Source organism: Carassius gibelio, chromosome B7, assembly GCF_023724105.1.
Source record: "Carassius gibelio isolate Cgi1373 ecotype wild population from Czech Republic chromosome B7, carGib1.2-hapl.c, whole genome shotgun sequence".
NCBI lineage: Eukaryota > Metazoa > Chordata > Actinopteri > Cypriniformes > Cyprinidae > Carassius > Carassius gibelio.
This window is the reverse complement of record NC_068402.1, coordinates 10870158-10886701: the sequence shown is the minus strand read 5'-3', so window position 1 is coordinate 10886701 and position 16544 is coordinate 10870158. Positions and strand designations below refer to the sequence as shown.

General features: G+C 38.5%; 1 protein-coding gene across 2 annotated transcripts in view; it reads right to left on the bottom strand.

The window, feature by feature from the left end:
• LOC127962124 (DNA polymerase nu-like) overlaps window positions 1–16544 on the bottom strand; it is a 60348-nt gene that overhangs the window by 13730 nt on the left and 30074 nt on the right. For both annotated transcript variants that reach the window (XM_052561594.1, XM_052561593.1), the window contains exons 17-18: window positions 3411–3468; window positions 548–625 (exon numbers count right to left, since the gene is read on the bottom strand). In XM_052561594.1, the coding sequence (XP_052417554.1) occupies window positions 548–625; window positions 3411–3468 (136 nt within the window). The remainder of the gene's footprint in view (window positions 1–547; window positions 626–3410; window positions 3469–16544) is intronic.

Sequence of the window (16544 nt, the reverse complement as noted above, 5' to 3'; positions counted from 1 at the left end):
GACAAGGCCACCACAGGGACAGGAACTCACACTGTTACTGAACCACCCCACATGCATACACACACTAAATATGCACATGTCAGCAAACATATAAAATGAATGCGTACCCCTGAGACTGAAAAAATACCAAAGAGACCAAAACCAATTAAGTGATCTCGCATTACTCCCTTGTATCACCATCTCTCTCTCTCACACACACAGAGAGTTTAGGGGATTTGTGTAACTTTGCTGTCTGGCCAGCAGATGAGATTGTGGGCCAGAACGGGCTGTTTCCAAAATTGTGATTATGTTATAGCCATGGGGTCTGAAGGCTGGCCTCTTCTGCTGGAGGTTACACTGTCCTTGCTGTGACACCATTATATAACAACACACTGACACACCTCACACACACTCAGTGCTGTCAGAACAAACAAACACATACCCAGACAAACAGGACACATCAAGTACTAGTCCTAAACACAGCATTAGTGCTGTGCACATCACAGCACAAACCCCTTAAAACAAAATAACAAATCAAATAGAGGTATTGCTTTTCTAAGACACTCACCTGCAGAGAGGAAAGTCCAACCCTCTCTGGGAATGAACATGGCACGTGGGTGGACAGTCACTATTTCAGAGATCTTTCCTATACATACATACATAACAAATACAATAAACATAATCATACTGATTCAGCAGTATTATACAATTTACAATATAGTATCATATTTCTTTTTTAAATCTTCACTGAAACATTATAAAAACAAATGAAGCTCCACAATCAATGCTGTGGTGCATAAATTCACATGTAGCATTTAAATATAATTTTTAAATATCGGCCATTTAAGGACTAACAGAGTTACTGGTGCTGAAAGGGTCCATGTCAAGGACATGAAGAGAGAAAGAGACTTGATGAAGAAAGTAGGAGATTGAAAGTCAAGGAGCAAGAGAAATATGAATGAAGCTCTATGCAGTTGTTTTTACACTTTATAGGTAGTGCCTAATTGACCTATAGGTAAGCCCCTTCCCTCAAAACGCAGATGAACCAATGGCAGTCAAGTATCAGCTGAACAGGGAGTGGAACTCGGCATCTAGGTTTCAGTGCCATAGAGAAACATTGTAAGATCCAAAGCTTTCATCGGTTTGATGGTGTTTGTGGTACAGAAATGGAAAAACAATGTGCCTGCGGTACTTGTAACACTGATTCCAATATCCTGAGAGGATAGGCAATAGAATTTATTTTATTACATTTCCCAAACAAAATAGAGCAAAATGTCCCTAAGCATTTAACCTTAATTTTCTGGTTGTCATGCACTCATTAAGTTACAATTTTCATCTGCACAAGCAGTACATTGTCATTTTATGCTTCACCAAGGCACCGGTCTCAATAAATTATTCAACATTTATTCTCCCCATAAATTATTCAACATTTATTCGTACACTGAACCACGAACAGTTTTTCTCGGACGCATCCGATTCGAGAACTAAGGAGCTGACGATACTGCGCATGCGTGATTCAGCGTGAAGCAGAATGACACACAGAGCGTCTGAACCGAACTGATTCTTTTAGTGATTGATTCTGAACTGATTCTGTGCTAATGTTATGAGCGCGGGTAAACCAAAGGCTTGAATGAAGGGCAATCATAGCAAATGTCATTACATCGAGCGCAAAAGAACCGGTGAACCGAGCTTCCCATCACTACTGGTGACCCGAAAACCGATGCAACCCGTTCTTGACTCAAGACAGATCGTTCGTTATCTGGCTTGGCTTGGTGTTCATTTTCAGTTCTCTCTTCACAGCAGTTCAGTCAGTATACTGTTTGAGTAAATGAATTATTTCGGGATATTGGTTTGTTTTAACTCCGAGGGAGTGTCAGCCACATTAAAAAAAGTGAACAGCTTAAGTCATTTGTGGATTAATGCGTAATGGAGACGCGAACCGTTTCAAACAATTCAGTTCGATTTGGTGAACTGGTTCAAAAAGATCTGGTTACATCGAGTGATCGTTCGAGAACCGGATATCACTAAACTGCAGTGTTTTGAACTCGCTCACAACAGACCCGGAAGAGAAGACAATGCTTAATCAAGTCATAGTTTTTTTGATTTTTGGACCAAAATGTATTTTGGATGCGTCAACAAATTCTAACTGACCCTCTGATGTCACATGGACTACTTTGATGATGTTTTTATTACCTTCTGGACATGGACAGTATACTGTACACACACTTTCAATGGAGGGACAGAAAGCTCTTGGACTAAATCTAAAATATCTTAAACTGTGTTCCAAAGACGAACAGAGGTCTTACGGGTTTGGAACGACATGAGGGTGAGTTATTAATGACATAAGTTTGAGCATATTGTTTGCAGACTGCAATTGATTAATTAATTAAAAACAAAGTAGTTCATGTGCTGTGCTGTTTTTGTTGTTTAGTAGCATTAATATGCAGTTATTAGCCGTGTCCACTGTATTTTTTCTTGGTTTTCATGAGACCCCCCATTGAAATGACCAGGACCCTCCATTGCCCCCCCCCCCAATCAAAATTTTCTGGAGCTACCACTGCACCAAGGTATCTCTTTGGCTAAAACTAGCTAATGTTAAAGTTAGTGGGTCAATGCTATTAGAAACCTTAATAGCGAACTGTTCTCACATGTACAGTGCAAGTCAAAAACACATATACGAAGGTCTACATTTCAGTGCCTCTCCATATTAAACTGGTTAAATATACATTAACTTAATTGTATTCTGCAGTACATGAACAATGTTGATCCTGCATGTTGTCATTCGCGATTGAGATGACTTCTCCCACTTGCATTGTGATCTATAAACACTTGCTTCAAGTTACACACCGTATTTTTTTTATTTTATATATCCCTCCATGGAATATTTAATTCCCACAATGAATGGTGACCCTTATGTGTCAAAAATTGTGCAAAACCATTATGGGACTGTTTGTCCAAGGGAGCAACAGTAACTAAAAGGGGCAGGGCTTACTGATAGGTTAATTGTAATTGCACCAGTCTGACTGAGAGAAAGAGTTTGTAAAGGGTAATGCAGATAAAAAAAAAAAAAAAACTCTATATTATATATAGTATGTCTCTATATTAAAGCTTGTAGGCCTATTAGTATATGCAATGGAAGCATATAGCCCTTTCAGAAATAATTTTAAAATGCTGATTTGGTGTTCAAGAAACATTTTACTATAATTAATAATTTTGAAAGCATTTGTGCTGCTTAATATTATCCATCTTTTTTTCAGGATTCTTGGACAAGAATTCCAAAATCGCATTGGTCCCAAACTTTGAACAGCTTATATCTTATCTGTACACACACACACGCACACACACAAACACACACACATATATATATATATATATATATATATATATTATACACAAACACACATGAGTGTCCGATTACACACATACTTTACCTGGGATGTACTGTTCCTTAGTAATCTGCAGTGGCTGCTTCGGAAGAGCTTGAAAATTCTGCAGGAGGAAAGAACCAGTTATTATTCATTTTGAAAGCATCTGATTCAGTCACCCTGAAAAGCACAGGGCAGTGCCACTCGCATCCAATACCACATCACAAAGATTAGGTTAAATTTAGCCCTGGCTTTGACAAATGAGACTTTAGAGCACTTATAAAATGCCAATTATGGCCGCTAAAGCACAGTGGACTGGTGTCTGTCCAATCAGAAAATGAATGAGATCTGTCTCTTACTGTTTTTTTTTTTTTATATTTCAAACTGTCTCTATGAAGAAATGTTAAATATGCTTTGCACTCTATCTATCTAGAGAGGGATGAAAGACACTAATAAGATGAAGAAAATAAAGTATTAATCTGGTAAAGTCATGAAAGCTTTTTGAACATGAGATCTGAACTATTTGCCTGACAGATGGTCTCCAGTCCAGATCGGAAACTGACCCCTGTCCTCATGCTCTTAAAGCAGAGGGCTGTTATGAGTAGTCGGTAGTAATACCATCATTAGTCCTACTTTTCCTCCGGAGGAAAGAACTAGTGTAGACAACTTTCATCTTTAAAGAACAAATTAAGCTCTCAAGATCTGAAAAGAGCTATTCGGTACTCGTCAAATGTACAGTATGTGAGAAAGACAATGATGCAAAGAGAATGAAACATGTTAATGGGAAATTATGGAATGTACAAATGTGTGTGATAAAGGAAAGGCAAAATGTTAAAGGTTTGTGTCTGGTTTTGTCTGAATGAGAAAAGATTGCTAGTTGGAAGGCCAGGTTCTCTCTCCTCCCAGTGCTTCATTACAGCTATAAATCTGAAGAAAGATATACAGCTTCAAGGCAAGTTCACGAGCGGACACACGAGAGCAGCGTCTGGAAGCCAGAGGAAACAGCGCGATCTAAACGGCTACCGCCCGGGTCCAATACATCGCACCAGCCTGTGCTGACGCTTGGGCCTGTTACATCACACCGAGCCTGTGCTGACGCTTGAGCCTGCTACATCGCACCGAGCCTGTGCTGCCACTTGGGCCTGCTGCATCGCACCTAGTCTGTGCTGCCTCTTGGGCCTGCTACATCGCACCGAGCCTGTGCTGCCGCTTGGGCCTGCTGCATTGCACCGAGCCTGTGCTGCCGCTTGGGCCTGCTGCATCGCACCGAGTCTGTGCTGCTGCTTGGGCCTGCTGCATCGCACCGAGCCTGTGCTGCCGCTTGGGCCTGCTGCATCGCACCGAGCCTGTGCTGCCGCTTGGGCCTGCTGCATTGCACCGAGCCTGTGCTGCCGCTTGGGCCTGCTGCATTGCACCGAGCCTGTGCTGCCGCTTGGGCCTGCTGCATTGCACCGAGCCTGTGCTGCCGCTTGGGCCTGCTGCATTGCACCGAGCCTGTGCTGCCGCTTGGGCCTGCTGCATTGCACCGAGCCTGTGCTGCCGCTTGGGCCTGCTGCATTGCACCGAGCCTGTGCTGCCGCTTGGGCCTGCTGCATCGCCCGAGTCTGTGCTGCCGCTTGGGCCTGCTGCATCGCACCGAGTCTGTGCTGCCGCTTGGGCCTGCTGCATCGCACCGAGTCTGTGCTGCCGCTTGGGCCTGCTGCATTGCACCGAGCCTGTGCTGCCGCTTGGGCCTGCTGCATCGCACCGAGTCTGTGCTGCCTCTTGGGCCTGCTACATCGCACCGAGCCTGTGCTGCTGCTGGAGTCTGCAGTGCTCTTTTGGGCCTTGGATAAACTGAGATCTGTACGGTATGGAAACTGCCACTAAGGTCAGCATGTATCCGTCTATTTTTCCTCTTTTCCTCTTTTTGGCTGTACTATGTCCATGTGAGGTAGAAGTCAAACATGGATATCAAAGTTGTCCTTATGTTTTTTCTGCTTCTAAAGTCACTGACTGGGATCACTCTTTTTTTAATGAATTGATTTTTAATAGGAGTCCTGCAAACTATCTTTTACTGGTTACAGAAAATATTCTGACTGTGCACTCTTGTGTCTTGTATGAACCATACAACTGGTTACTGACTTTTTACAGTAGGTCCTCCATCTGGACGAAGCACAAGAAAATCAATTTTATGCCTGTACACAATTCTGTAAAGAAAAAGTGTGTTATTTTATTGCTGCTTTTACTGTCAGGGAATGTTGAATCCAACCCTGGTCCAGAACCTTCATGTTTGAGTACTCCTGATGATTTTAAAGCTAAGTGTGGCTTTGGAATTGCTCATCTAAATGTCAGAAGTCTTCTCCCTAAATTAGATTTGATAAAAATCTGGGTTGACAGATTGAACACATATTCTTGTTTTGTCTGAAACATGGCTGACAAAATCAATTACAGATAATGACATTGCTATCAGGGGTTACAATGTTTTTCGCTGTGACTGTCCCAGAAAAGGCGGTGGTGTTGCTCTTTACATAAGGAACAGATTTTTGGTAACTGTTCTGTCATCGTTGTGTATTAGTAAAACGTTTGAATGTCTTGCTTTGAAAGTAGAACTTTATGAGGGCCATTCTATCACAGTTGTAGGCTGTTACAGACCTCCTTCAGCAACAAATGATGCTTTGTCCTTATTGACTGAACAGCTAGCAATGTTAAATTTTAATGAGATTCTTCTTGTCGGGGATTTTAATCTGGATTGGCTTACGTCTGTTTCTGATCATTTTAAAGTAATTTGTGATTATTTTAATCTTACACAGCTGATCAGTGATCCAACACGGCCAAATCTTAAACAGCCAAAAAAATCCTCCATCCTTGATCTAATTTTTACAAATGTTCCACATAAATATACTGCTGTGGGAATATTTGCCAATGATTTAAGTGACCATTGTGTTGTCACCACTGTCAACAACATTTTTTAAAAGAAGACCTCAAATTGTGTTTAAACGGGATTTTAAGCTTTTTATCATGACTTGTGGATCTCTGACTGGAAAAAGATTTTTCTTATTAATGATGTAGAACTAGCTTGGAAATTTTTTTATGATGCTTTGTCTGAAATTATCAACAAACATGCACCGTTTCGCAAATTTAGGGTGAAGGGTCGCAATAATCCCTGGTTCTCCTGTGAGCTGTCTGAAATTTTGAAGGAAAGAGATCATGCTTGGGCTAAGGCCAGAAAAACAAAGTCTCAGGTTGACTGGCTGAGTTTTAGACAACTCAGAAATCGCTGCACTTCCCTTATTAAAAAGAGCAAATCTGAATATTACTTGTCTAAAACCACAAGTAATCTTAATGATCCCAAATAATTTTGGAAAGTTATTAAATCATCCTACGGAAACATACAGACCAATGAACTCCCAACATGCATTATGGAAAATTCACTTATTCTCACAGATAAATCTGAAATACTAAATTGTTTTAAAAAACATTTTGTTTCATCAGGTTGTCTATATGAGACATTGAATCCAACTACCAAAATTTTTGAACAAATCCCCCTCTCTATTAGCTTCCTCAATAGGCTCGTTTGTTTTCAGACCAGTGACTGAGGCAGAGGTCTACAGAGCTCTTAAAGAGCTGGAAACAGACAAATCTGCAGGTCCAGACAATCTTGATCCTTTTCTTCTTAAAATGTCAAAAGATTTTATAACTGAACCTTTGACATATCTTTTTAACTTAAGCCTTTTAAACAATGTCATCCCTATGGTCTGGAAGTCTGCTTTTGTTCTTCCCTTGTTGAAAGGAGGGGACTCGGCCAATCTTAATAACTATAGGCCGATATCAAAGTTATGTCTCCTGGCAAAGGTCTTTGAGAAAATTGTTGCAGAACAGCTTAGAAAATTTATTGAGGCTCATGAAATTTTATCAAACAATCAATCTGGTTTTCGAAAATTACACAGTACAATAACTGCTGCAGCTAAAGTAGTTAACCATGCAGCCATGTGCATCTTGCATTAAAAGTATTTTCATTACTGAAACATTTAAAACATTGCCCGCATAAAACATATTCAAATATCAGAGCTGATCAATTGACCGCTTTTACATGTAATGTGAAATGTGAAGAGGAAAGTAGTGCTAGATCAGCATTCTCAGCCTCACATGATTGACCAGCCCATGTCTACATCTCTATTAGAACTGCAGTATCTGTGATATGATCCCATCCAAACATCAGCATTGTGCTGCAGTTTTTAGCACGTGTGTAGGAACGACATGAGCTGACCTCAGGTTATTGTGTGCAGTTAATCTATTGTCTGAGTTTGATATATGCTGGTAGTCTGGGAGAGAGGAACCGCTTTTAATAGCAGCTGATGCTCTCTGCTTCTGTTTGAGTAGCTCTATTGATCTATAGTAATATAATACAGACAAAAAGAGAGGTAGAGTCTCTGCGAGAGAGCAAGAGAGGAGTTAGAGAGAGAGGGAGAGAGATTATATTTTTCTTATATATTATTGTACACAGCTCTCTAGAAACCTTGAATCTGATTGGTCAGTTGCAGTATTGCAAAGTCCATTGCTTTTGAATAAAGATGTGTAATTGACCAACGTTACCTTTCTTTTCACAAAAGAAAATACCTTAATAATTGTCCAGTTTTATGATATATTGCCATGTAATTAGACGGATATAAATAGTCAGCCAGTCATTTGTGTAAAATAAACCAATGTTTTGCTTCTCTTTTAAAAGATTTTATTCATTCTTTATTTGAGACGATTCAGGATGACTACAGTCTGAACAGACTCTGAAATGTTCAGAAAAACTGATTGGAATCATAAACTGAAAGATGGGGAAGAGAGAGAAACAGAGAACAAGTAAATGATGACATGGGATGGGGGAAAGCGCAGAGGGAGGAGCACAGTGGTATTGATCTGAGGATCAGGCTGGACTCAGTGCTTCATTCCAACTCTAATCCGGCTTAATCTGGACAAGAAAATGCTGCTCACCATACTTTTCTCACACAAACACACACAAGGGCACATTAACACTCTTACATATACACTGGCGCTGAACACACTCTTTGAAAGTCAAGGCTTGAGAGCGATCTGCCTTATATACCCCTTTCTTTTTTTACCTCTCTCTCGGTTCAGTTCTTTCATTCCTTTACACATTCTTCACTCTCATGGCAGGTGATTTTTGCTAAGGTTGTGGAATGCAGACTGAAGCACACAAAACTACTCATCCAAAGCTCAGCTGATCAATTATTCAATAGAGAGAGAGGCAGAGAGGAAGAAAATAAAAGGAGAACCAAAAAAGGGGGAGTAGGGGGTTGAAACAGAGGGTGCATGTGGGGGGTTGCAGTTGTCAATTCAAACAGCAAGATCAATCAACGCTCAACAGCAAGTTACTAGACTTAAAGTCACTAAACTCACTACAAAATCAAAATGGACAATACCCTTTTTTATAGAATATTGCAGTGTTTATTATAAATGGTTTGTCCATGGCACACACATTATTACTTTTTAAATTCACATACCCGCATAATCTTAATCAAAAACACTGGCTTGCCCTCACAATATTTCTTCTCTGATGACATGTGCACTGATACGAGGGCAGGACAATAATACCTCCCGTCCAGCAACATAAATAGAAAATGACAAAGATGCAATTATCCAATCAAATCCTGCCCTACATTTTTACTTGTTTAAGAAGGTAAAAAAAAGGTCAACACACTATGAAGAAAAAAAAAAGAAAAAGAAAATTTGAATGGATTGTAATTTGTTAATTATCAAATTTAATATGCACATTTCTAAGGCCTCTAAATGATTAAATGATCAAAAATATGCCGAAACCCTGTAGTACACAATCTACTACATGCCTTCAGTCCTCTAATTAACAGTAATACATTTTTAGCAAGTATATTAAAAATGTTCCTGATCAGGTTGTGGTTCAGATGTGTTACTACTGTGAAACCTTTACTGCTTTTCTAGACTAAACTAAACAAAGAATAAGATGACAATTTACTGGACTGAAGGGTTACTTCACCCAATAATTAATATTAGCCTGTTATTTACTCACCCTCAAGCCATCCTAGGTGTATCTGACTTTCTTCTTTCCGATTTATCCAATCAGAGTTAAATTAAAAATGGTCCTGGCACTTCTAAGAATTATCACTGCAGTGGGCGGGTGTTGCTGTTCAACAGTCCGAAATGTGTCAAATAAAGCACACACATCTATAGTAATACGTGCCTCACATGGCTCCGGGGGTGAATAAAGGCCTCCTGTAGCGAATTGATGTGTTTTTGTGAGAAAAATATCCATATTTCAAACATAATATACTTTTCTTTCACTTCATCTAAATGTGGTACTGTATGCAGAAGTTCCGGCAGATGACTTAGGACGTCGATGTTGTGTGATTAGTGACGAACACGGAGAGAGAACAAAACAAAATACTGGTCATGAATTAGAAGTATAAACTGAGGATTTGTAAAGAAAAATGTCGGAGGATTTCGATTTTTAAACCAAGAGGAGACAGTCAGCAGAAGTGAGAGAAAAATGTTTATTACATTTGAAATATGGATGCATGGAAAAAATGGAAAAATGCATGGATTCCCTACCTTTATTCATGCACGGGAGCTGTGTGAGGCATGTTTTATTATGGATGAGCACGCTTTATTTGACGTGTTTTGGGCTGTTAAACACACCCACTGCAATGATAACATAAAATGTGTATTTTATGTAATCGTAATCTGTAATACAAGAGCTCAGATATTTACATTACAAACTATCAGAATTTAATCTTACTTTTTGGGTCATAAATCAGCAACTGCACTATTTTTGCTCAGTTTCAGCCTTTGATTAAAACTGATGTGACACTTTATGAGCCCTTAAAGTCTGTTGTCTCAAATTTAAAAAAAAAAAAAACAAACTGTAATAGTTTTATTATTTTGGATCACACTTTAGTTTGGAGACCAAGACTCACTATTAACTAACTATTAACTACAATGCTAGTTAACAGTTAAAATTGGTCCTTAAAAATCAAAACATTCGATTTTTCTGACAATGATTTTATATGTCAGACTTTACTGGGCTAAAACTAAGCTGAGAGCTGGTGGAAAAACATAAGTCAAAAACAAAATACATACAAGATACAGTTTATGTGCAGAACTTTCTGAAAGAAAATGTATCCAAATACAGTATGTTCAAGCAGGGTGCATGTATTAGAAAGAATGAGGGAGTTGGTTGATTCATGATCTGTCAGATCTGCCTGCTCAGCTCGACCAACAAGCTTCACCGGGGGCGTGATACTAATAGATCTGACAGCAGGGAGCAATTGGCCCAGCCCTCAGAGTCGATACACTGCACACTACCAGTAACCTGCAGAGCGCACTGCAATACGCACAGCCTCAGTGGTGCAACAAACCCACCCACTGTTCTTCTCTGTTTCTATATCACCCCCAGCACAGGACTTCCCTTCATTTAAAACCTCACACACACACACACAGAGAGCTGGCACTGCAGGAGCGTTGCCAGGGTGACAGAAGGCTGGTCTCCACCCTGTAGGCCTCTCCCCTCCTGAACATATGCTGCACCAGTATTAACACACACATACAGTGACAGTCAATAAGACAAGTGATCTCTCGCTCTCTCACGGTAACTGACAATAGTCTATCGCTCACTGCAAACACTCACAAACAACGTCTGTCTCACCTGCCTCGGTTTAGACAGATTTTACTTCCATCCTTAGTTTTTTATTCTATCTGTGTGTATGTCTGTCTGTCAATCATCACTGTGGCCTCAAATTAATGTGCGACATACTGCATCCAGTCACAGTGTGGGAGTGTGTGACAACGGTGGCATCACCCTGGTTACAAAGACAGATGACAAGGCAAAAAGAAACCATGCAGCTTGGGTCAGCTCCTTCAGTTTCTGCTGACACACACACACAATCAATATGCATAACTCACACAGACGCCACTCTGTAGTTCCTGGCAGCTGTTGAGTCAGGTCCTCTTAAATTATGAGAGCAGAAGAGGAAGTGTGTGTTTCAGTGCAACCATCACATAGGGAGGCCTGAATTTATGCATGATGAGCGTGCATGAAAATTTGTAACTGTACTGTGAATGTGTTTGCTCAGTGGATGTAATAGTGTCACACTGATGCGACATTCAGTAAAATGGTAATTTACCTTAGGACTACTTATCGGTTTAAATGCATAGCGTTAGTTTCATGAACGAACATGAAAAATGAATTTTTACAGCATTTATTAGTTTAGGTGACTTTATAAATGTATTTTAGTGTTCAAAAGTCAAATTTCTGTTTTTGAGAAAAAACTCTCTTATGCTCAAAAAGAGTGCATCTATTAAATCAAATACAAAGTAAAACAGTAATAGTGATATATTATCACAATTAAAAAACAACTTACCTATATTAATATATTTTTAAAAGTAATTTATAAAGCTGAATTTATAGCAACCATTAATTTCAGTCTTCAGTGTCACATGACCCCTTGATAAATCATTCTAATATGCTGATTAAGTGCTCTAGAAACATTTCTTATAATCAGGGTTAAAACGGTTGAGCGGTTTAATAACTTTGTGGAACCCATGATAAAAAAAATGTTCAGGAAAATTTCCATGAATAGAAATAACAGGATTTATTTTAAATAACTATTTTTGCAACAATGTCAATGTCTTTATTTTATATGTCAATCATCTTTATTTGACCCTCTAACTTTAACACTCACTATTTTAATTCTATTCTTTAAAAAATCTAACTACCTTTCTAATCTTTTTGTATTCTATTTTCTTTTTCATTTATTGTGAAATTGTATATGTATGTGTGTGTGTGTATGTGTAAAGACCTCTAACTAGCTTGCTCTATTCTTTTATTTTTTATTCTGTTTTCTTTTTATTTATTATATTATTTAAAATCCCATGCTACGTGTACCATGTTAACCTAACTGAGACTTGTTATAGCACTTATATATCATGGCTCTTTTTGTTGTTTTTGATTGCTTCCACTGCCTTCATCTGTAAGTCGCTTTGGATAAAAGCGTCTGCTAAATGAATAAATGTAAATGTCTTTATTCAGTTTGATGCATCCTTGCTAATGAATAAACTCACTGACTCCAAATTTTTGAACTGTAGCATAAAATAATACAAATGTAATAATTAACTTAATTAAAAATGTACATGTAGAACTAAATTGAACCAAAGATTAATAAATGCTGTAGAAGTGTATTATATTATTACAGTCTTACCTAAAATGCAAATATGACATTTTCCCAAAAAAAGCATTTTACTGTGGCTATTCAGCATTGATACAAAAGTTCTCACTTCAGAAAGATGATCAGCCTCACAGCATCACACTCCAAAAAATGATGATTTGCATGCAACATTTTACACACACTTTTATCAAAGGTGACTTAAATGAACGAAGGATACAAAATAAACAATTAATGCCAATGAGGCAAGAACATGAGAAGTTCTGCAATACAAAGCCCTAAAACTGCTCAGAAGAATACAGGCTAGAGCAAAGATGAAAATGAGAGATGCCGAGTCAAGTGAAATGATATAACTTAAACATCTAAGCTGCCCCAGTGGGAATGCAGCTGCTGGCACTGTAAGGTTATCTACTGAAGAAGAAACAGTTGAAATATAATTATTCTCAGTCAACAGCCTCTATAATGGCTCTATTGCTCATGGATGCTGCCATCTGCTGGAGGCATTGCATCACAGCAACTAGCTGAACTTACCGCAGTACACACCAACGCCCACAAAGAAGATGATTATTACACAGGGGTGTAAGCTGAAAGAAGAGATACAGAGAGTCGGAGTGTGTGTGCACTCATTAGCGGTTTAAGACGTGAGGTGGGGCAGTTACAGTTGGCCAGTAACAACTAGAGAATCTGCTATATTGATTCAGAGTTTAAAGAGGTTAGCATGATTAATTAACTGAGCAATGGTAGCACAGAATTCACCAACTGGCCCATCAAAGACCTTCACAGACTATATCATATTCTTTCTCAAGTATATAAACTATTTTATGTTAGGGATTCGAGTAGCCCCATTTTATTTACATCACTTTTCAAGAGAAATTACCCCACGATGTACACCCTTCCCAGTGTTTCTGCACATTTTCTGTGGCATCAAACCCTTCAATCACTGAGGTGATGGGTGAGAATTAAATGAAAGTAATAACTATGTTAACTACAGCCATGTTCACACTGTCAGTTTTAGGGATTGACAACCACGTTTCCTTACGGTCTAGAAAAGTCTCATTCAAACAGCTTACTATACAGTACCTTGAATACGGTCTGTATGAACATGCAATGAGAATCAAGCCCACTTATATGCAATCGCATAATTTTCTGTATCTCACACGACACTAAATTTGAGTTCCACACAGAACACAAAACTGACGAATACTGCTCCAGTGCAGTGAATCTAAAACATTCAGATGATACACAACTTATTTCTCCATCAATGTAACTTTCACAGATTGAAACCACACACGAGCGGCTCTCTCACACTGTACTACAAGTTGTCCAGTTCATGCAGATTGTGTTTTCTGAGAATGCTGTTGTGAATCCTGAAAATAGAGGGGTGTGAGCTCAGTTAAAGAATGCAGATGTCACCCTGTAAATAACTGTATTGTGTGAACGTAACAATGTTCAGGATTGACAACCATATTCTGCAGCTGTGTGACCATGGCTGCTGTACATTAATTAACATATTTTTCAACTGGAAAAAAGCAATTTTGCAGCAGTGATGATTTTGGTCTGTCATTACTTTGCTTGTAGAAAGTTATCACACAAACAATCAATCAGCACTTTCAGAACCTTATTGTGTTACTGTTCATTTCAAATACAGTATTAACAGCAAAGTAAATAAAAAAAGTAGCCTATATATATATATATATATATATATATATATATATATATATATATATAGAAGCTTGCATCATTTTCTACAAAGTCCCTCCTTCTGACTAGCGCAGTCTGGTCTGATTGGCCAACTGACCCAGTGCATTGTGATTGGCCGAACACTGCAAGCACTCATTGAAAATGTAATGCCCCTTTCCATAAGCGTGAGCTTCATCTTTCAAAATAAATGTAAAACAGTTAATAATGTACTTAGTTTTACCATCAAGTCAAGCCCAAAGGGGGAACAGAGTCGCGTGGCAGACAGTGTGATGAAGCTCATGTGTTTTCAATACACAAGCCACAGACGGTTAAGAGAGCTGACTCCACTATGTGACCCTCTCTCTCTCTCTCTCTCTCTCTCTCTCTCTCTCACCACACAGGCACATACATGGGAACACTGGAACATTCAATAGCAAATATTTCAACTAATAACAAAATATAATTACAGTAGCTGATTCACAAATGCCAGATTGATGTAGGACAGTCAGAATCACCTCCTCTCCTAGGTTCACGAAACAGTCGTCCATAAAATGCATTGCTGTAAGTAATCTTAAAGATTCCTAAATGCATCTACTAATGGGGAGTGTGTTTGAAAGAGCCGTTTTAGTGGGGTGCGACAGAGCCTTAACTTTGATAAAGAATGTTTCTTTGGATTTAAGACTTTAGTCTTTGCAACTTTACAGATCTTCTTCACGCACCAAGAGCTTGTAACACTCGAAAAGAAAAAAGAAAAATTTAAATTGCATCATATGACCCCTTTAAAGCTTTATTACAAGCAATCCTGCGGTTCAAAAATAACTTGAATTAAAAAATGTATAATAAAAGTATTAAATTTATATTGCCATAATTATTGTTTAATCGCCCAGCCCTACACAGTCTCACACATTGGAGTCATCATTTTGAGCTCTTCAAAGTGATTTGCTGCAGTCTTTGGTAAATTCCCGAAATATAACTAACTTATCTTCCCTGTGGCCCAGCTTTAATAAAAGCACTGCAAGGCAAAACGTGTTGATAATGCTGAGGCACAGATGTTTCTAAAAGCATGCTAGACAACAGTAACCACAGTAAGATGTCCCTCACAGGCTCTCCATCTCTAATTAGCACACTGTTGCTGCATTGCCCTCTTCTCTCGCTGCTGTTACTCATCTGCTACTGTTTGTGTGGCAAAGGCTTAATAAACAAAGAAACGGAGCCCCATGCAGAAAACCAATTAACATTGGAGGTTGTTGTTTTAAAGAAAATCAAACCAGGCACTGTGAAAATAATAACACAGACATACATCTCATTGACTCTTAATGAGATACTTTGGCTTGTAGATCCTGGTTTGATGTATGATGTTTTTGTTTCAGCACGATGCTCAATGAATGTGCACTTGTTTGTAGTGGATAAATGGAATAAATGCTTTGTTAGGACAGTCAGTCAGGCTTTGTTGAGGATTCCCTATTGCGCACTCCCCTTGAAAACATAAAGGTGGATAGATAAACAAACGTACAGTACACACACATGCATAAACACCTGTGACGTGTGACCCATTTTTTGAAGCACAGATGTTTTTCTTTGTAAAGTAACTCATCAAAAACAGTTTAAAGACTGGGATCTGGCTGCAGATTTCAGTGTGAAAATCACTGTCCACATGGGATCTTCAGGTCTGTCGAAATCAGGTGGGTGGATTTAAAGTTTTTAAAACTAAAGAAATGATTATGTAACTTAGAGGTTGCTCCATAGGTAACTGGTATTTGGTTTAACACCTTCACAAACATAAATATTTAGTATTTGGGAGAGGAAAAATATGCATAGACCTATAATACATATAATTTAGGCTGCGGATGTACAGTACTTTAAGTATCAAATTACAAGTATTATAGAAATAATATGTAATATGGTAATTAGAATTTCATTGATCTTTAGCTATATGAATGTCCAATAACAATTCACAGAACCTAAATTTACCAACACATTTACATGAGGTTGGTGGATTTCTGTAATTAAAGATAAAATAATAAACAAAAAACTGGACAAACTAAATGTAAAAATGTATATTAGCATCACTGCATACAGAGACGAAATTCTGCAACTATAAAATTAATTCTATTGCACAAATGTGATGGACTAAAATGTTTAATTTCAGTTGCATTGAAATGGAAATATCGACAGTATATCTGAGTGTAACAGATTATCATGCTTCTATTCATCAATTGCTGACTGGATTTTGAGATGTAGACACAGCATTTAAAAATATAGGCAGATATGAAAACGGCTCATTTTAGATCCTATGGAACAAGGCGACGTCAGCTGGGCACAGTCATTTGCATAT